General features: G+C 40.7%; 1 protein-coding gene across 2 annotated transcripts; it reads right to left on the bottom strand.

Annotated features, from left to right (window-relative positions):
- Positions 1–4628: 4628 nt before the first annotated feature.
- Positions 4629–19624, bottom strand: AMD1 (adenosylmethionine decarboxylase 1). Of its 2 annotated transcripts, XM_072141783.1 has the most exons (9): positions 19158–19624; positions 15932–16018; positions 13244–13370; positions 12478–12580; positions 10762–10804; positions 10484–10628; positions 9644–9736; positions 9396–9551; positions 4629–7770 (listed from the first exon to the last, which is right to left on the bottom strand). In XM_072141783.1, exons 1-9 carry the CDS (start codon positions 19265–19267, stop codon positions 7633–7635), a joined length of 1002 nt encoding a protein of 333 aa, XP_071997884.1. In that variant the 5' UTR covers positions 19268–19624; the 3' UTR covers positions 4629–7632. The 2 variants fall into 2 exon arrangements, with proteins under 2 accessions (XP_071997884.1, XP_071997885.1); XM_072141784.1 differs by lacking the exons at positions 15932–16018; positions 19158–19624 and adding an exon at positions 15649–15781.
- Between the last annotated feature and the right edge of the window lie 1498 nt (positions 19625–21122).

Below are 21122 nucleotides of genomic sequence, written 5' to 3' on the forward strand. Positions count from 1 at the left end.
CGTCCTCAGGACATAGATAGCGATGAGCTGTCGGCTCCGTTCCCCACTACATGGAGCAGGAGATGAAAACACACAGCATCTCCTACTTCAAGCAGGTCACTGCAGCTGCCGTATCATTACAACAGAAAAGAAAATTTGCAGTGTGAACACAGCCTTATGTGCAGTACAAATTATACTTGGTAGTGGAAGCATTTAATATTCCATGCTGTGTACCGGAAAAGTGGAAATAAATTCCATTTGCAGAACAATTGACAAAAAAACAAACAAAACGCAATTGCACCATTTTCTTGTGGTCTGTTTTACGTCTGTTACTGTGCATTCCATATTATATCTCCTCTTTAATCTTTAGGTCAATACGATCAGGGAGATACCAAATATTCTAACATATATGTAGGACTATTTCATAGGAGCTTTTTAAAGTATAATTTTTTGCAGGATAAGGCTACATTCACACAGGCGTTCGCCCTGGGGAGAGGAGGAGGGCGCTGCTCACCCACTTCCCTCTCCATAGAGGAACATTGAGCATGTCCCATATTCCAGAGAAGGATTCTCCCGGCTATGGAGCGGTACGGTGCCGCACGTATACGGTGCGCCCATTGCCGGCTATGGGGGACGTATACACACTGTATATATACATGGGCCTTATGTACGTCCCCCATACGTGTGTGTGAATGTAGCTTAATATAATGTTTCCGTCAATACCATTTTAGAGATTGTACATCCTAATGATTGCTTTTTTTATTAACCATTTTGCCAGTTGGTCAGGTGCAGCGGCGCTGAGTTATACACATTCAGGGTGCATTCATACAGCGGAGACCCCTCCACGATCCATAGGAAAAAGCAGCGCACAGCCGCACACTTGTGAGAACATAGAGCATGCTCTATCCTCTCCAGATGTATGGCACAGAATGGTGCCACACATGTGTACACATATATAGTCACACTTGTACAGTAAAAAAAACTCATACAGCATGCGTATATACACACATATATGAATTGGCGCAAAACACCCAGCTCCCTTCACACCCGTCCATGCACCTTGGCATGGAAGTGTAGTAAAGGGGAAAATAATTGCACACTATGGGGCACATTTATTATACGTTGGTGCTAAATGCGCCAACATACGGTGTTCCTCCCACCAGATCTATCAGGGGACTCTGGCCTCTTGATAAATCCCCGAGGACAGCAGTGCAGCACAGCGATGCACTGTGCCGCCAGAGCATGTTTACACCAGGCTATATGCAACGCCAAGACCCACTGCACCTCCTTATCCGAACCCAACTGGCGTAGAGTCCAAAATTCCTGGCTCTTTGCCAGGAAGTACAACTAAATCCCAGCTTGTATGCCTGTTTATAGGCATATAAGTTCTGATAAATGTGACCATTTGTATTATGAAAAGAGATTGCTACATACAGTGCCAAAAGTAGTATTCAACCCCCTGCAGATTTAGCAGGTTTGATAGGAAGCAAATAATTTAGAGCCTTCAAACAAGAGCAGGATTTATTAACTGATGCATACATCTTACAAACCAAAAGGTTATGTTGCTTAGTTATATTTTAATAAGTTTTAAACATGAAAGTATGGGTCAATTATTATTCAACCCCTAGGTTTAATATTTTGTTGAATAACCCTTGTTTGCAATTACAGCTAATAATCGTCTTTTATAAGACCTGATCAGGCCTCAGGTCTCTGGAGTTATCTTGGTCCGCTCCTCCATGCAGATCTTCTCCAAGTTTTCTAGGTTCTTTGGGTGTCTCATGTGGACTTTAATCTTGAGCTCCTTCCACAAGTTTTCAATTGGGTTAAGGTCAGGAGACTGACTAGGCCGCTGCAACACCTTGATTTTTTCCTTCTTGAACCAGGCCTTGGTTTTCTTGGTGTGTGCTTTGGGTCATTGTCTTGTTGGAAGATGAAATGACGACGCATCTTAAGATCCTTGATGGAGGAGCGGAGGTTCTTGGCCAAAATCTCCAAGTAGGCCGTGCTATCCATCTTCCCATGGATGCGGACCAGATGGCCAGGCCCCTTGGCTGAGAAGCAGCCCCACAGCATGATACTGCCACCACCATGCTTGACTGTAGGGATGGTATTCTCGGGGTCGTATGCAGTGCCATCCAGTCTCCAAACGTCACGTGTGTGTTTGGCACCAAAGATCTCGATCTTGGTCTCATCAGACCAGAGAACCTTGAACCAGTCTGCCTCAGAGTCCTCATAACATCATGTCTGACGAAGAGAACTAGTATTCTAGTATACTCAGTTAGCCTCAAAAACGTATCACCTGATTTCTTCACTCTTCTACTTCAGAGTTCTCCAAGTGATCATGAGCAAACTAAACGAGCCTTGACATGACGCTTTGAAAGTAAAGGTACCTTACGTGCTCATCTGGAACGGAGACCATTGCGGTGGAGTACGTTACTTATGGTATTGACTGAATCCAATGTCCCAGCTGCCATGAGATCTTCCCGGAGCTCCTTCCTTGTTGTCCTTGGGTTAGCCTTGACTCTTCGGACAAGCCTGGCCTCAGCACGGGAGGAAACTTTCAAAGGTTGTCCAGGCAGTTGAAGGCTAACAGTAGTTCCATAAGCCTTCCACTTCCAGATGATGCTCTCAACAGTGGAGACAGGTAGGCCCCAACTCCTTGGAAAGGGTTTTGTACCCCTTGCCAGCCTTGTGACCCTCCACGATCTTGTCTCTAATGGTCTTGGAATGCTCCTTTGTCTTTCCCATGTTGACCATGTATGAGTGCTGTTCACAAGTTTGGGGAGGGTCTTAAATAGTCAGAAAAGGCTGGAACAGATAATTAATCCAAACATGTGAAGCTCATTGTTCTTTGTGCCTGAACTACTTCTTAATACTTTAGGGGAACCAAACAGAATTCTGGTGGTTTGAGGGGTTGAATAATAATTGACCCATACTTTTATGTTTAAAATGTATTAAAATTTAACTGAGCAACATAACTTTTTGGTTTGTAAGATGTATGCATCTGTTAATAAATCCTGCTCTTGTTTGAAGGCTCTAACTTATTTGCTTCTTATCAAACCTGCTAAATCTGCAGGGGGTTGAATACTACTTGTAGGTACTGTAGCTAGGAAATAGGAGTTCGATAAATAGGTGACAGATTCTCACATGTTGTTGAACTCTGGCTACTTTCCTGTTAGTCGGGGGGGGGGGGGGGCTCTTTAGGGTACAGTGGAGGAGCCATCAGTAATGGAGGACTGCAGATGTCAGAACTGTATTATCTCTGCAGCCTCTGTCACCTGAGTAATGGTTGCCTAGGAGGGTAGAAATATTAGGGGAGGACTGTCCACTATGCAGCAGCTAATTTTGTCTGGCTGCATTTACCTTGCATGTGCTGCTGTAAGCAATGGTGAGGATCTCAGCGTAAACTGGTGTAAATGGCGAAGCACTCTGCCCCACCAATACTCACTTCCTATTGGCTGCAGTGTGTCAGCTAATCTCAGTGCGTAGAAGAGCTGTGAGCTGGTGGAGGAATCTGTAGTGCAGAAGCTGAATCCTTGTGCTAAGACTTGGCCAGAGCAGCAGAAATAGAGGATGGGCACAGCTACCAGCAGGGGGAACCAGCAACCATTAAAGGAAGTTCTCAGTATGGCTGCATATTTTGTAATACATGTAAAAGCTGAAAACACTTTTTACAATACATTCAGGCACAGTACCTCTAAAAGGAACCTGTCACCAGGGAAACTGCTTATAAACCAGCAAATGTAAAATGATTTCAACATGTGTTTATCAATGTCCAATGCTACCTTTATTCTGAAAAATGTAGTTATATGCATGGAGAGTAACCAGGCAGGGGGCAGGGTTTTCAGGGAACAGTAGTCAAGCAATTATCCACCCTCCTGGCTGCCTTGTCAGGTAACTCCTACCTCCTTACCACAGCGGAGTTGGTACCAGCCCAGCCTTGTTCTTGGTCTCCTCCTGCGCTCTTGTCTCAAAACATGCGAACTTACAGGTTCCCTTTAAGTGTAAAAGAACTCCTATAAAAAAAACTGTTGTAAGATCCTGCCAAATGTAAGGACCACATCACATTTTGGTTAGGTCTTCAGTGTTTCAAAATAACCACCAAGTCTTGTCAATGTGCAGTTCCTGGAAAGACTTGCACATGCTCTGCCAAAACCAGAAGACACAAGTTTGCATTCGCACATGGCGTTTACATTGCATTCTAAATGCTATACAACAGCTGAGAAGAGATTTGCCCAATTACATTGCTGTTAACACAATGTAAGTACAGGCGCCAACATTAGCATAAATACCATGTTAATGTTTGCAATTTGTAAATGCAATGTAGACGCCACATTAGAACAGTCAGGTTGGCGGCATACGTGGCGATTAAATAATTTTTAGGCCGTTTTTTAAAGCAGTCTTAAAAAACACTTGCGTTTTTTGACCATTTTCCAATTATCCTCATTAATATAATTGGAAAAAACGTAAAAACTGATGCGTTTAAAAAAACGCAGGTGTTTACCGGACTGCTTACAAACAGCCCAAAAACAGGTTCAAAACGCCATGTGTGCCGCCAACCTAATGGAGATGTGATCTGGCCTAACATTGTAGGTAAAAGCAGCTGTGGGTGGGGGCCCGAGGTGGTCTCAACAGATTGAAAGATCAAGGTGATTTAAGCATTTTTATTGAAGCATTTAGGCTTGAGGTACAGATATTTCAGTACAGTTCATTTCAAAAATCAAACTTAGAGAAAAATAAGAAACCATTTAATCATCTCATCAAACTAAGGAACCTAAAATGCAGTTAACTCTCCCATATTTTCCAAACAGGTCATCCACATATATTACTATGCATTTATTGTTAGGCATTATAGAAGCATAATTTAGACATAAATAGTCTGCAACTGACCAACATAATCTGTTCCTCCTAATCACATTCAGCAGGGAGGGCCGCCCCTCCCCCAGGTAAACAAATGCCAAGTGTCCAAACCAGCTAAGGGTGCAGTCACATGTGGCGCTTGCGTTGCCAATGCAACGAGGAGCCAGCTACCAATCATGCGTCTCCATCCATGTAAACCCATACGCGAAGGGGGCCCCGTTGCCCACCCCTGGGCACTTGCATTTAGTTTACAAGCGCATCGCAAGTGCCATGTGTGACTGCACCTCAAGTCTAAGGCTACCTGCACACAAGCTTGTGCTGTTTTTGAGGCACATGTCATCCACGAGTAAGCCTCGCTCACATGCCAAGGACAGTAGAAAAATAGTGCCTGGGGTACAAACACAGAAAGGAATGGAACAGTCTCCATAATTTGTGGCTTGCACAGTCTGCTCATACATAGGCTGCAAAAACTAAACCTGTGTATGAATCTATAGAAAGATATGGTACCATGCAAGTGTTGGAAAAAAAAATGTTCATGTGCATGTAGTCTTACCTATACTGGCTTGGATGGAGGCTTTAGAGGATCAGGTTATATTATATAAGAGTAAAAAACAAAACAAAAAAAAAAAAAAAGAACACCATTTCAAAAAATTGGTCCTCAAAAATGAGCACCAGTTACAGATTAGGTACTCAAATTCTATTCAAGTGGCGATTAAGCTTCACAAGCTCATGACATTTTATACAAGCAGCCAACAATGGGATAGGACAAAAAGTGTAAATCAAGTATATACTCAGTCCCTACAAATAGGCTTGAGTAATGTGGGACACAGACATGTGACTGCTGTATGCACTCAGCCTCTCGTCAGGGACACCATAGCAGGGGATTGGAAAGGTGGCTTTTACGGCTTGTGTTACTTTATATTAGTTACAAAATGTCTAGGATTGGAAAGCCTCCCACTTCTTGAATGAAGCTCAATGTTTACAGATTAGCAGATTCAGTTTTGATTTTAAGGGGTTGTTCAGTATCCGCAAATAAATGTTATTGTTATATATTTTAATGACATTTATGTGCAGAAAGTTGACAAATCACTTAAAAGGAATTGGCCAGGATATTAGTTGATTTACCATCCTGGTCCCCACACATTACAAAACACATTAGGGGTTGGCCAATTTACCTCATACAATATAGTTTCTCAGCCAGTTCTTAAGCCTTTCATTAATGCAAGTTACTTGCTGCTGTGCAGGTTCTCTCTACTTCACATTATCTTATGCACCTCCCTAGCAGATTTCCTGTTGAGTTACCATACTTTGTTTGAACATTTTCAATGTATTTAATCTCTGCTGAAAATACACAGATATTTAGCATTTGGACCAAAAACCATACAAGTGGAGTATCAGCAAGTGAAGTTATTTATAAAAAAAATGTCAATACGTTTTTAGCTAGAAATGTTTTAGAAAACACCAGGATAAGCAGCCATTAGAGAAACCAGCAGATTGTGTGCCAGTATGGATTACGTTCACCTCATATCTGTGATTAGAAAGTGTTGCTATGGCCAGCACAGGCTTTTTAGATGAATAAACCAGATTTGGTAGAAAAGAACAGCAAGCTCCAGACAGTCAGAAATTGCCAAAACTGCAGAACAGATTTTTGGCCCTATTAGTGTATCCAATGCCTTGGTAGTAAAAGCATACGTATACACTATAAACAAGTGTGAGGTACAAGGAAGTGACATATCCAGAAAGGATACATTAAGACAAAGATAATGAAACAATTGTTTTATCAGAGCTGCAAATCCTAAACAAAATTTCTGAAAGTCTGTACTGTGCAGCTAGATTTACCATAAGACAAGTCCCAGATTCTCCATGTTTTAAACTTACATATGGTAAAAGTCACCACTACACATTTACACAAGAGCGAGCAGATGAGGTCACATCACTGTAAAACACAGAATAGTAGTCACATGCATATTGTCACAGGGGTACAAGGAAAAGGCTTTTCTGTTTGTGAGATATGACAGCTTTAGAGCAGATTGTTAATATACCACTCAAACAGGCTGTTACTGCAAGTTTTACACTGTAGGATCAAGGCCAATACTGGCACAAAACGTCAGTACACTCAAGACTACAGAAGCTATAAGTCACCATCAACCAGTGTTACAGTACAACTCAGCATCTGAATGGGAAAAGTTTTACAAAACTTGTACTTAAAGGTTCCAGATAAAATTGAAATTTGGAAGAAAAAAAAAAGAAGAAAATTAATGACATAACCCAAAATTAGTCAGGCTTTAAAATTATGCGCAATATAATTTTTATTTGTGAAAAACTTTTTTTTATAGCCAGAAAATATGGTCCAGTGATGAAACAGCACACATGTAATCCTGTAGTTCAGATGTTAAAAAAGCTCTAAAACATGAGCTAATGTGGACGAAAGCCTTGTCTGTGTGAAATTTTTGGTGATACCTGTAGAAAAACGATGCTGTGGGTTGACCTAGGTGCATTTTTACAATTATAGAATCTAGAACTGTATGTGTTAACCTTTTCTACATGCACTTCAATTTCACAGCAAGAGTGGCATTGAATATCTACACACAGGAGGGAGCGTTCATGCAAGTTATCTAACTCCTTAATACAATAATGGATATAATTCAAACTCATACTAGGATTATATGCAGGGCTTCCTTTAACTATAAGGTGATGGTAGTGGAAACCAAGGGCCCTGGCAACATTAGCTAGCAAGCACCCACCACCTCTTGTATTTAATTTCTTTTTGCGTTTTTTTTTCATGTTTTCTAATCAACTCTGCTGTGGCTGGATCTTTGCAAAACTGGTGAAAACAAAATTATAATCGTTGAATTGCGCAAACTGCCGATCAAGTCGCTTGAAACCTTCAATCTTCTGAGCACAACTGAATGCTGTGCGACATTTGGAACTCTAAAAAACAAAGCAGAGAGTTTTGCCTACATTTACACACACATGAACAATAAAGGCAATATTGAAACACTCTCCAAATAAGACCTTTGACTAGACTTTAAAAATATTCAGCGAGAAAGAAAAAACTCAAAAGCCTGGCATAATGACCCCCCCACCCCCCCGACCATTGCAGAATTCTGTAGTGCAACTCACTAAAACTGGAAAAATACCGTATGTACTCTAGTATAAGCAGAGTTTTTCAGCACAAAAAAATGTGCTGAAAAACTCAAACTTGTCTTAAACTCGAGTAAAAAAAAAACAAAAAAAACCCAAAACTCACCTTTCTGTCGGGCACCGCTCCCCCCTGGTAGAGATAGTTGATTAAAAATATAATATAATATAATATAATATAATATAATATAATATAATATAATATAATATATATATATATATATATATATATATATATATATATATATATATATATATATCTCTAAACTCACCTTTCCGGCAGCCCCCTCAGGTCTTCTGCGCGACCCGCCCGGCAGCAGCAGCTCCATGTGACTTCACATGTTATTGTGTGTGCCGGCAGAGCTTGAAGTCTGTTGACATCGGAGCTGCCGCTGCTGCTGGGTGGATCGTGCAGAAGACCTGAGGGGGCTGCCGGAAAGGGGAGTTTAGTTGATTTAAAAAAAAAACAAAAAAAACCTCTCTCTCTACCACGGGGGAGCGGCTGCATACTGGGGCAGGCTGCAACCAATGCATTTTCCACCCTCGGCTTATACTCGAGTCAATAGGTTTTCCCAGGTTTTTGTGGTAAAACTAGGGGTCTCCGCTTATACTCGGGTCAGCTTATACTCAAGTATATACTGTAAACATATGGCTCCAGCCCCCCCCCCCCCCATGCTACTTCATTTATTATATTGAGTATATTAAGCCTTTCCTAAACTTCACAAACCACATCACACAATATCCATTTCATTCTTTTTTTGAAGGTACACATCAAAGGACCCTGATAATCTGTTATCTACGCTAGTTACCAAAGGGACTGAAGTAAACTGTTCTTTCATCATTTCTATATAAAGATTCACAGGTTAGGTTGTAACATATCTAGCAGCCTGCGGGTTCATACGCCTACAATAACAACTTTGTAAAACCATGAAGTGTGCGGCTACTATACTGTAATATTGCAATGTCTGACTATTCTTTTTGTATTTACTTTTTTTGTTAAGTTGTTTTGTTATAACAAAAAAAAAAGTACTGGGCTGCAGTCCATCATTCATTTAGAAACAGAATTCACCATAATGTGGGGATTTATCAAGATCTTTTCCAAGAAAATTACATTAAATTACCCAAAAAGTCTCAAGGTTTCTCAAAGGTTGGGCATTGAGCTATAGGTAGCTGCCTCCCAAGTAAGGTACCACTAGGAGGCAAAGTTTTCTTTTCCATCTTGGAAAAGGTAAACATGGCCTTTAAAGACTATACACCTACAAAGGCGTATTTATTTAAAAAAAAAAGGAGGAGACGTACAATACCTGACCCACATTAAGATAGCTGATTTTAAGTTTCCCCGATAGGGAGTTTTAGCCAGTGATGCTCTAACCCCCTTTAAAAAAAAAAACACAAAAAACAGGAAAACCCTTTACCTGATTAACAAAAAGGGTGGTCACAAATTTCCTTGGCTTAAAAACATCCACAACTTTACTAATGAGGTCATCATAAGTAGTTTGTGACATGTTAGTTTCAAAGCTAACATAGGAAAATTCTGGCTCTGGAGTTATGTGAATGGTCCAGTAAGTTCCCTACAGAAAAAAAAATTAAAAATTAAGCAAAGCAGAAAATAAATGCAATTGCAAGTTAAAAAATAAATCAAACTACAGTATGTGATACATACATCAGATTTCATCCCATTCATTGAATAACCACAAGGACTGAACATTGTAGCATCAATGACAGAACCTGGTATCAGGTCACGAATTCCACTCATCTAAAAAACAAACAAACAAAAAAAAACACTTTAATCAAATGCAAGACAATGGAATTGAATGTAGTACAATTAGAATATTTTATATGGAAATACATGAGAAAATAGGAAAAGCTGTATATTTTTTTATGTCTCAAAAACATCATGGTATGCTGCACAATATGGCTATTCAATGGAGGGCCCTATTGCCCATTGAAATGAATGGGGCCATATACTACCCGTATATACAACCGTTTTCATACATTCATCTGAATGCAGCCTTAGGCCCTTTCACACAAACATGTGATTTCTCCAGTCCTGTATTTCTGAAAGTACTGCACAGTGAAACACTGTGAAGCTTAGCATGGCTATTCGCATAATTTTTAAAGTTGATTTTAGAAGGAAGTCTAACATAGATAAATAGAAGAATACCAGAGTCACTTTGCCAGGATTTATAAGTGTAAGTTAGGCGTCTCTGTTAAGTGTCTCTGGTTCATTATGCTTGATTTCAATTATAGATTTCCTTTAAGCGTCTAGGATTTAGTCAGTATTTTAGGGTGGATTTAGATGGCTGCATGCTCGCCTGGAGCAGATCCTGGATGAGCACAGGTTTGGGAGGAGGAGGGGATGATCCCTTTGCATGATCACTGCCCCATAATGACCATGTGAATGTACCCTTAATCCAATGATCATAAATCTTTATACGTCAGAGATTCGTGACTATTTTGTCATATGCTGCTCTCAGCAATGTGCACGTTAAATGCAACTTACACGAGTGACATCATTTGCAGTAACACCATCTTTCATGTAGAACTGGTCCATGATCTCTGGGTCAAGCTCACTCATTAAAATTTCCAGTGTCTGATCTGGCTGGTTGATGACAAACCCATCTGGAACATCCAGTGTATACAAGTACCTTAAAATAAAAAAAATGTTGCAAATTAGGGTGGGGGGGAGGAAACCTGATGAAAACCCTCCAACTGTCATATGGCAGTCACCCAGTATTCCCACACCAACCAGGAAAAATAACCATCGGGTCTCAAACTTACCAGCAATCAGAATTCATGCGCCCCATGCAATAAGCTGCACCATCTGAAAAGAGACATTTCATAGAAAATTTCTGTTTAGTGGCTTATTAACAAACTAGCAAATTAAATAGAAATGAATAGTAAAACTTAGTATAAAGCAAAAGTGAACATTAACATTAAAACTCCAATTTTAGCATGATCACCCATTGATGCTTAAATACATCAGATGTCACATTCAGGATAGGCTTCAGTTCAGGACTCTTCACTGTTCAAAATAAACTGGGGAAGACCGATTGATAGGGGGTGTAATGCTTGTTTTCATTAGTTTTTCCCTTTTTCTGATAGAATAGTAAAATTGAATACACAACAGTATAGATTTAAAAATATTTTTGGTAGAGAGTTCCAGAGTATTGAAGATGCACGGGAGAAGTCCTGGAGACTGTTGCGAGAAGAACAGATGGTAATAGAGTGAAGATGAAGGCCCTGTGAGGAAAGGTATTGGCTGATGAGTTCAGAGATATATGGAGGGGACAGGTTGTGGACGGCTTTTGTAGGTCATGGTTAGCATTTTAAAATTAATTCACTGTGCAATGGGTAACCAGTGGAAAGACTGGCAGAGAGGAGAGGCAAAAAAGCAGCAAGATGACATGGATTAGCCGGGCAGCAGAGTGAAGGATAGATTGGGGAGGGGGGCTTTAGAGAGTTATCTGGAAGCCCACAGAGAAGAATGTTGCAGTAGTTTAAGTGGGAGATTATGAGGGCATAGACTAGTAACTTTGTGGACTCTGGATTGAGGAAGGATCGGACGCGAGAGACGTTCTTGAGATGGAGGCAGCAGATTGTAGTAAGGGCCTGTATGTTTAAAGGATGAGGCAAAGTCAAAGATGACTCCAAGGCAGCAGACTTTAGGGACTGGAAGTGTGTGTAGCCATGATGTTAGGAGTAGTTGGAGGGCTGTGTTAGGTGAAGGAAAGATTATGAGTTCTTTTCAGTCCATGTCACATTTTAGAAGAGAAGGAGGATATGGCTGATAAGACACACAGGAATTCTGACTAGAAGAGGGGAGATTTCTGGACCAGAAATATAGATCTGTATGTCATCAGCATAGGAATGGTATTTAAAGGGGTATTCCAGGGAATATGAAGGTCTGACACAAAAACCCATGACGATATAAATGAATGAATACAACAATACTCAATGTCATTAGTCACAAAACCAAGCTTAAATAGTTTGATTTTATAACAACTAATTACATATTAGCTTATATTTTGAGCACCCATTTTATATGAATTATGCTGATTCCTGGAATACCCCTTTAAAGCAATGGGACTTATTTAGATGTCGTAGGCCGGAGGTGTAAATGGTGGGGAGTAGGGGTCCGAGGCCAGAGGGATGGTGGCGAGGTATGAGGAGATCCAGGAGAGGGCAATGTCAGTAATGCCAAATGAACATAGCATCTGCAGCAGGAGAGAATGGTCTACAGTGTCAAAGGCAGAGGACAGATCAAGAAGGAGAACAGAGTTTATTGTCTGGGAGCACATTCTCTAAGCACCTTCAATAGTTGGCCCAGTTCTTATGCTAAAACAGTAGCACAATTAAGCTAAATTAAATGATACATGTGGGTTAAAGCATATACCATAATGCCAGCAAGACTTACATTGTCACTTACAAAGGTCTTTGGGGAGGGAGGTGATTAACAAAGGGAAGAAAATGAATTGTTTAATATTCTTCACATACTTGGAAAAATTTCATTTAGGAATTCAACTTCTTCCTGGAAATTTCTGTGTGGGTATTCCTGATGGTCTGGCTTCATAAAATTTTTTCGTGAATAAAAGAAGTTCTGAAAAAAGGAGCATCATGTAAGAAAAGGCCCCAATATAGACAAAACACTATGCATTTAATATTCTGTAACAAAATTCACTTTGGAAACAATACACTTTATGTGTACCTAGGATAATACAAGACTATTTTAACTACCTGCATGCTTTAATTTATTATTGATACTTTCTCACCCCAAATCTTATTTTGGTGTACGGGCCATGCAATAAACACTTTTTTGAGTCAGTATTATGAGAGATATTTTAGATACATTAAAGCATAACCCAATTTATAACAAAAACTGGAGACATTCATAAAGATTTTTTGTATTCCCCTATTGATTGATTAAACAGTTACAAGGTATTTATCAACTTTTTTTTTTTTTTTTTAAGGGAACCCCCTCAGGCTGCTAGGGATTATTAAACTGCCAGCAGGCCACTTAGCAACTGGGGTTTAAGGTCCAAAACCTGTTTTGCAATTACAGCTAAAAGGTATTCCAAACATTTTATGCAGATGCAAAAATAATTTTTCTTATGCATTCAACCACTTTAAGTGAGCTCCATCTCCAAACTTGGAAATCCTAACCTACCTGTAATCTAACTGTTCACATTTAATTATAAAAAGATAAAGTACCTGTTTTACTTACATTATCTTGACTTCTGAGACTAATTTTTTGCCAACTTACCTGAATGTCATCAAACCCACAGTACTCTCTAGCGAGCTCCAACAGGGGAACCAGTGCTTGCAGTAAGAGGGTGGTACCACATGTCTTCAAAATGAAACGTCTCTTGGAGACAAACATGCTACTCTCACTATAAAAAACCAAATACATTTATTAAAAAACTTACATGCTGTCTTACAGGCTGTAATCAAAAGGTGTAACTTTAAACATCAGGCTTAGAAGACATCCACCACCTCATTCAACTCAAACCCTTTGCATACATTAAAGTGCAGCTGCACCGATTCTGCCATAGTTGCAATTTTGTTCTCTGGCCTCGACCATTCCCATGCAATCATTTACTTTTTCATAACTGCGATGTTGAATGGGTTGAGCCTGGTGGTCTGCTTTCACCCAGAAATAGCCATCTGACAGTAAAACCCCTAATTCGCATATTGCATACTAAAACTACATTAAGGTTATTATATTGACAGATTGACAGTGTCAGGTTTCTCCAGCCCAGTAGCATCCATCTTGGCAGTACAGAGCCTATGCTTACTAGGCTCTGTACTGCCAAGATGGATGCTACTGGGCTGGAACAACCTGACACTGTCCATCTGACAGCCAAATATAATGGCGGTAATGATATAAAAGGTTGCAAAGAATTGGTGTTGGTATAGTTGGTGAAATGTCCCCTAAAAAGAGAATGGCAGAATGAAGAATGGCAACTAACTGCTATACAGGTTTATATGATCTGTTCTGAGTTACTTAACCCCTTTGGTCCTTTTGTTGGGTTTCCATTTGTCATTCCCCAACATCAGAAATCTAACTTTTATTGAATTACTGAATTGCAGGCCTTATTATTCTTTGGGTCAGTATCATTACAGGGATACCAAATTCATACAGGTTTTATTGCTTTTTGACCCTTTCCCTGCCAAGGAGGCATTTCATATGTCCTTACATGGAATTATCTATATGACCAAGGACCTATGTGATACAGCCTCTCTTCAGATCCTGATCTATGGCATCTAAATTCTTATCTTTCATATCAATCTAGAATTGTGTTTGTAGGTGCGATCGAGATATTCACATTTAAAATGAAAATTATTTTTGTGTACATGGTAGGCAGTGTTTTCTGAAAAATAAAAAAATCTATATATAATTTGACATATGGGCGCTTTTTACATTCTATATTTTTTAAAATTTATGGATTGCAACCAAATATTGCATGGTTTATGTTTTAGCATTCTTGGAAGTGTAAATTCTTGTTTATGTGTATTGGTATAAATATATATACATCTGTTCACTTTGTTATTTTTAGATCCTTTTGTACTAACCTCTGCTTTGATGTGAGGAATGTAAATATATATTTTCAATGTATTTTCTTTTAATAATGTGTTTGTCAAAGTTGCATGATGGTGGTACAGGCTGTCAACTGTTAAAACAAACACAAATCACCAGAGTGTTTGCTTTCAAAAAATATATAGATTTTAGGGGTGCCTTTACCACAATCTATTTTATTTTTTTTATTTTGCAAGTTGTGACTGTTAGAATTTCTAACTGAAAAGCAGATTTCAGTTTTAGTGATATTATGAGGATTTATTCATGTGAACATGTGACTATGAGGTACCTGAAACCTACACATTCATTTATTACATTTAGGAGACGTTAAGCTAAATATTCTCAGTTTTGGGCACTTTTTTGCCATCAGTCACTTCTAATTTTTTTTTATATAAAATTTTACACTTTCAATCAAAATTGCATAATGGTGCCTATGTCTATAAACTCTTTAAAGTGGTTGTCTGATATCTCAGTGCATGTTACAGCGCTGGGAATAGGGGTGGATGGGCGTGGCCAGTCACCTTGTCTATAAGCCAAATTCCACCCAGAATCCAGAATTTTAAAAACCGTCAGACAACCCCTTTAATGCAATTTTGAAAATGGGGCAAGAATCCACTTTATGAAAATATATGTTTTGTTAGGGTTTAGTAGAAATCTTTATGCTGTAATTTTGATTTTTGATCTTTTCAAAATTGTAAATATTGCTCGGGCCAATAACAGAACAAATTTCGAGAGACCTGGCATTGAAAGGCTTAATACATTTAAAAAAAAAAAAAAAAAACATTAAAAAAACTTTTGATCACTTACTAAAAATTATAAAATGAGTTTCAAAAAAAGTGTTTCAGACATTTGGGCGCTGTATTGCTGTATATGAAAAGTTGCTATAGATCTGTAATACTGTGCCACTAGCACACTATTCCAGATCCTTAGCATTTAGAAGGCAATTGATCATTCTTCCCCCGATGAGGTCACGGGGAGCAATGATCAAAGCCAACATTGTTGAGCCCACGCACCACTGTATTTTGTCTGCCGCTGACAGCTTCACAGGTTGCAGTCAAGGAGTTAACACCTGCAAGCCCTCTCCATACTACCTTGTGACTTATAGGTTTCCTTAACAACTTGTGACGTATTGATAAGTAGATTGCCTATTGATGTCACTGGATGCCAGGTAAAGTATCAGGACACAAGGTAAAATGAAGATGCAATGCGCAACAGTAGATGTCTCTAGAAAAGAAGACAGCAGAATCATAGAACCAATTATGACCAGCATACCATTAAGAGGTCATAGAATGACTAACTAACAAGGAAAGTTACCAAATCCACTTCAAGAATACATTTGACATGTTATGAGCCTATGGAAGCTTTTAATATTACCTGAGTACATAAGCTTCCTGCTTGTCAGTTTTCGTCACACTTATGATCAAACAATGAACATTCTCCAAAAGTTTGTCCCACTCAAACCTAAAACAAAAAAAGGGAAAGTTATCAGAATTCTTCAAGCTTATGCGAATGTAGGACAGCAAAACCTTACCAGATGTGGGACTATCACCTATTGGCAATCTGTGGCATATTCATGTCATGACACCATAAATGACTTTCCCCTTTAAATGTCATCAAAGGGTACAAATTTTCTCATACATCCGTTTTAATGAATACACTATGACGTGTAATGTATTATTTCACATTAGTTACAAGTTGTGAGGATCTAATTACCAAGGTAAATTACCAGTACAGTATAAATCATCCACCCGATAGCAGCTGCACCCTACAAAGATTATCTGCAATGCTTTTAAGCATCTTCCCGCAAGATAATTCTGCAATCTGCATTTGCTTTCTTTGTACAGCTCCTAAGATGCAGACTCCCAGTCCTATTTCCCATTTGTACTGTTAATGTATCCTAGAAGTCTAAAAGCTTCCACAAGGTCATACGCCTAATGCATAACTATTTGGCAAGCCTTAAAGTAGACCCGTCACAATGAAAAGTGTAACCTCAAGGCAGCAGGAGAAGCTAAACAGATAATGTTTTTGTGTATCTCCTCCATTTAATATATTTAAGGCTTAGCACGATAATGCACTATCCGTGAAGCCCATTAAATTATGCAAGGAGCTGCGGCAAGACCTCTAGACAAGAAAACCATATTGTCATTAGTGATGAGCAGACCAAATCGCAATATTTATGTTGGGTCCCTGAGCTGAACTTCAGCTAGGAGTTCGAGCCCAACCCCTCCTATTAAGGACCGCATAAAACCTTTAAAATGCTGCCAGAATGACAATCCTAGGAAATATGGAGCCACACACATGCCGCTGGCATTTCAAGCGTAAACAGCTGCAATCACTGCCAGCACCAAATTGCAGGTGTTAGTGGTTCATTCCGGTTACCTGAACACATTGCTGATTGAACGGGCTCTGAATGGGTCCGCTCATCCATAGTCATCATTATAGATCAGCACTGCTGTTCCATAGCAAAGAATAAACTCCTTGCATCATACAGTATATAACAGTGACGTTCTGTGTCCTGCCCAAGCACTGGATTTGGTTCAGGAAATTCAGCCTGCACATGGACTGGACCCAATATAGTTCTATCTCTCTGGCCTTACAGCAACAGGTTGGGTTGTTTCCACTGAAAGGGGTTTGACAGTGTGCTTCTAGGCAACAAGAGTCAGCTTTTTGGTGTATGGAATTTTACTGCTGACATTTATTGTCACGTTAGAACCTATGGGCAACATATGTCAAAGTATCTGCTTATAGACAAGCTTCCACCAATAACACTGAAAGACATGCAGTATGGAAAGTGCTTTACAAGTGGTCACATATACTCAGAAGACAGGCAGTAATTCATTCTGTTGTCCCGATCCGCCAATAAAAACTGGAACCAATTTCTGACACATATTTAAGGAACGTTCTAAAATTATAAAAGGAACATGGAAAGATCTGGACAGAGGAGCTTTCCTTAAGTGATGGTTGCTTTTCCCTACATCAACAAAAATCCAACATTTATTCATGCATCTGCAATAACTATAACACAATGCATTAGTGGTAAGGATTGATCCCAGATAAAAGGCCGGAGGAGTGCAGGAGGGTGTTCGCTTGTGTAACAGCAGCAGTATCTGTTACAGCACATTCCATAGATCCAGACGCCAATCCTATTGGCTGCTGGAGGCTTTACCACGGAGAGGAGGTGGGCCAGCCGAGTGCAACTCACGTGTATCTGCAGCAGACTTGCCATTTCAGTGAATCACACTACAAAGGCTTCAGAAATGCAGCTCACCATTTAGGCCCATTTCCAAAACTGGATTTGTAAATCGATCTACTACAAAAGCACACACTTGATAGTCATAGCAGTATTTCCTAACATGCAGCACCTAGTAACTCCAGCCAGTTAATGTTGTACAAGCAGTCGTGGCATTTGGCCAAATCTTAATCTCACACTTTTCATGCCAAAATACTCCAGTGTACTGCCATCAATCCAGTCAAGGCAAAATGTGCTTAAACGTTATACGGTAGTGGCTGCAAAAATAACTAAAATAATGACTAAAGACTGGTAACATGACAATGAATGGTACCAGGCAGCCCTTTCCTTCACTGCTGTGTGTTTGGGGCAGATTTCTCTACAGGGATATTCCTCTGTTCAGACTAGAAAGGTGTTCAATTCTTTTTAAAATTATGGTTTGGTATCTAAATGTAGTCTCGTCAGACAGCACAATGAGAAGATTGCCTCATGTGAAGAGTCACTGAAATTTCACCGAGAAGATAGATTACCACAGAAGCTTACAGGGAAGCGTTGTTCGTTATTTTATCATGCGTGGCAATCTAAATATGTTATCACAATCTTTCCACTTAATTATGAGACTGTATGTCAGTAATGGCCCCTCACTAGTGGTGACGAGGATACTAAGCCTCATGTCCCGTCCTTCTCTAGTAAAATCAATAATGGCGTATACCAGGTACTGCAGAGGTCATATATCTCCATGTCACCCCCAGCAGCACTGCGACACACACCAGTCTATGGCTCTCAGCCAGTGTCAGGTTTCTAGGCACCTCTATGGGGCAGTGGTAAAAATGGATCCCTTCCCTGGGATACAGGGCATCACCTCATTGTGTAGCCTCCCCTTATAAGGGCAATGAGAGGGAAGCCATTTGGCAACGTGTGCAAATGAAGCACATGCTCGGAGCCTGGAAAGCTGTGGCGAGTACAGGAGCCGCGGCCCCACCCTCCTCCTCACAGCCGGGGCGACTCTTCACCTCAGCATATAGGTTTATTACACACAAATGGCGGTGGGTGATGTGACAAGACAGGTGCCCGGAAAGCACCGCCATATGTTCCCAGCCTTCTATATGCGGCACCACAAATGAATGAAATAGTCACAGCAGCCACTGAGGCTCGTCACATCACCTCACATGCAGCTGCGCAGCCTGACAAGAGGGGCAGAAACAAAATGGCAGACCCGCTTGCCTCCCTTATACTCCCCACGTCCCCTCCCCCATCAGGCAGGCAGGCGGCAGAGCACATGGGCAGCCGGTCTGCAGCAGCATCCCCCCGGCTCCAGGTATACGTCAGTCACGGTGCACATAATGACGAACCCCCCCCCCCCCTTCTCACCTTGGGATGTCCCGAAGGTCTCCGGATCCTTTGCTCTCATCCTGCTGGCTGAACCAGACCTCCAGCAGCTTCTCGGTGCCTTCAAAGAAGTGCGCGCCGCTCTCCTCCATCTCCCCCGGCAGCCGGAGACCCACCAACAACGCAGAAAATAACGAGAAACGGAAAATAGATATCTGCTTCTATAAATTCTCCTCCCGCGTCCGAATAGGTTTACTTTTTTGGTAAAAACGATTTAGGATTAAATAAATCTAGAATATTCTTGGCTTAGTGTTACGGTCGGAAGGTTCTATGAGGCGTTAGGCTTTGTAGTAGATGTTAGGTGTTTCTGTATGTGATGGATCTAGTAAGTTTCTCCGGTACAGTCTCTTATTTCCCGTTATATCGATTCCCCTGTTACAGAGAACGCGATTGAGCGAGCGCTAGCTAATATCGCCGGCCATACTGTGTAGAGCGCTTACAGAAGGGCAAGCAACTGCTTATATACTAGGGGCGGCGACAACGATGATGTCATGACTCGGATGACTCAACAGCCTATAAGCGGCAGAAAGACGGCTCTCTGAGGACGTCAGTCCTATAAGCCCCGCCCCCCGGATCTCCCTGGCTTTAGCTGGCATCCAGTTACTCATTCTGGGAAGACTAGATTAACGGCCGTGCAGTAGGTGGGTGGGGCGTAGTCCTGAGGTAGCAGCCGGCTATGCGGTTCTCCTTTCTGAGGAGATGATAGAGCGCTAGGGCAGTGCGAGGAGCTGTGAATATTCAGCAGTAGGCTCACATTGTAATATCTGTCATACACTGCTACAAATGGCTCAAATACGCCACAGTAATAGGGTGCTCATGCACTGGAGCGGGTTTGGTATTTCTGGGACCAAGGCTGCCACTAGGAATTCAGGGGCCCCTGTCTGACAAGATTTTTGTTTCCCCTCCACTTTAGTTTCCCATCTCATGTGCCACATTGCATATAACTCCTTCATGAATTCATTCTCCTATTTATAGTTCTCTGGAATGAATTGTGGCAAACATCGCACCCCAATTTATTATATAGACTGCATGCCTGAACTGATTGCATAAAACACTCGCTTATTAAGGGTGTGGTCTTATATCATAAACAGAAAATGCATTAACAATACATTTATAGTATATACTGTTTGTAGCCCAGTACTTATCCCTCCTTTATATAGGTAGTTACAACACATGCCTCCCCAGTAGTCACGGCACAGCAGAAAAAAACTAAAAAAATGAATACCTACCTGCACTCCCTGCAGCCGCCTTCTCTTCGCCTCTTGGGCTTCTTCCGGGCGCTGGCAGATGCCGGTGTCCACTCCTCTCCATGACTCAGCCACTGTCACTTAAAAGGGGTATTCCCATGAAGACAAGTTTCTTATATGTACTCAGGATAACACAATAACACTTTCTCTAATTCACTTTTATTAACATAAATACAGGATTTCACAGATATACGTCCAACCTTTCTCTATCAGTCCTGGTGTACACCATTTCAGTTGCCCCTAGACACAACCCTGTAACTTCTGACTTAGAGTTGGGTGGCCGCCATCTTGCCTGGGTTGCACAAAGTACACAGGCAGCACTAACATTGCTGATCGCTATTGAGGCCCGGGAGTCAGACTGCAGCTCGAGCCCCAACTAGTGGCCGGCCTGGACTGCAGTTTGACAGTTTCCCCCATGATGGCGGCCATGTCTGGGAACCAAAGCAATGTTAGGGCCCCATATGGATATCTCCACTCTGAATGGCAGAGCAAGGGGAGTATTGCTTCCTCCTTTGCCATTGCATTAAAGTGTATTGGGGAACTGCAAACAGAAAACAATTTACCCCCCAAAGGCACTTCAAAGAAGCCAGCAAAATTTTGTGAAAGGACTTTGTATCATTTTCTATAGTTTGCTTAAAAGTCTATAACATTTTTTCAATGAAGTTTTTAAAACGGACTCTGTTTAATTCTTTGACTTTAA

Source organism: Engystomops pustulosus, chromosome 3 (assembly GCF_040894005.1).
Source record: "Engystomops pustulosus chromosome 3, aEngPut4.maternal, whole genome shotgun sequence".
NCBI lineage: Eukaryota > Metazoa > Chordata > Amphibia > Anura > Leptodactylidae > Engystomops > Engystomops pustulosus.

Excerpts from the sequence above, each read along its gene's own strand:
- AMD1 (XM_072141783.1), bottom strand. The coding sequence starts at position 19,267 with ATGGAGGAGAGCGGCGCGCACTTCTTTGAAGGCACCGAGAAGCTGCTG. Across the intron at positions 13,371-15,931 it reads CAGGAAGCTTATGTACTCAG|TGAGAGTAGCATGTTTGTCT; the intron begins GTAATATTAAAA and ends GGTTTTTTATAG. Across the intron at positions 10,629-10,761 it reads CGCATGAATTCTGATTGCTG|GTACTTGTATACACTGGATG; the intron begins GTAAGTTTGAGA and ends TTTTATTTTAAG.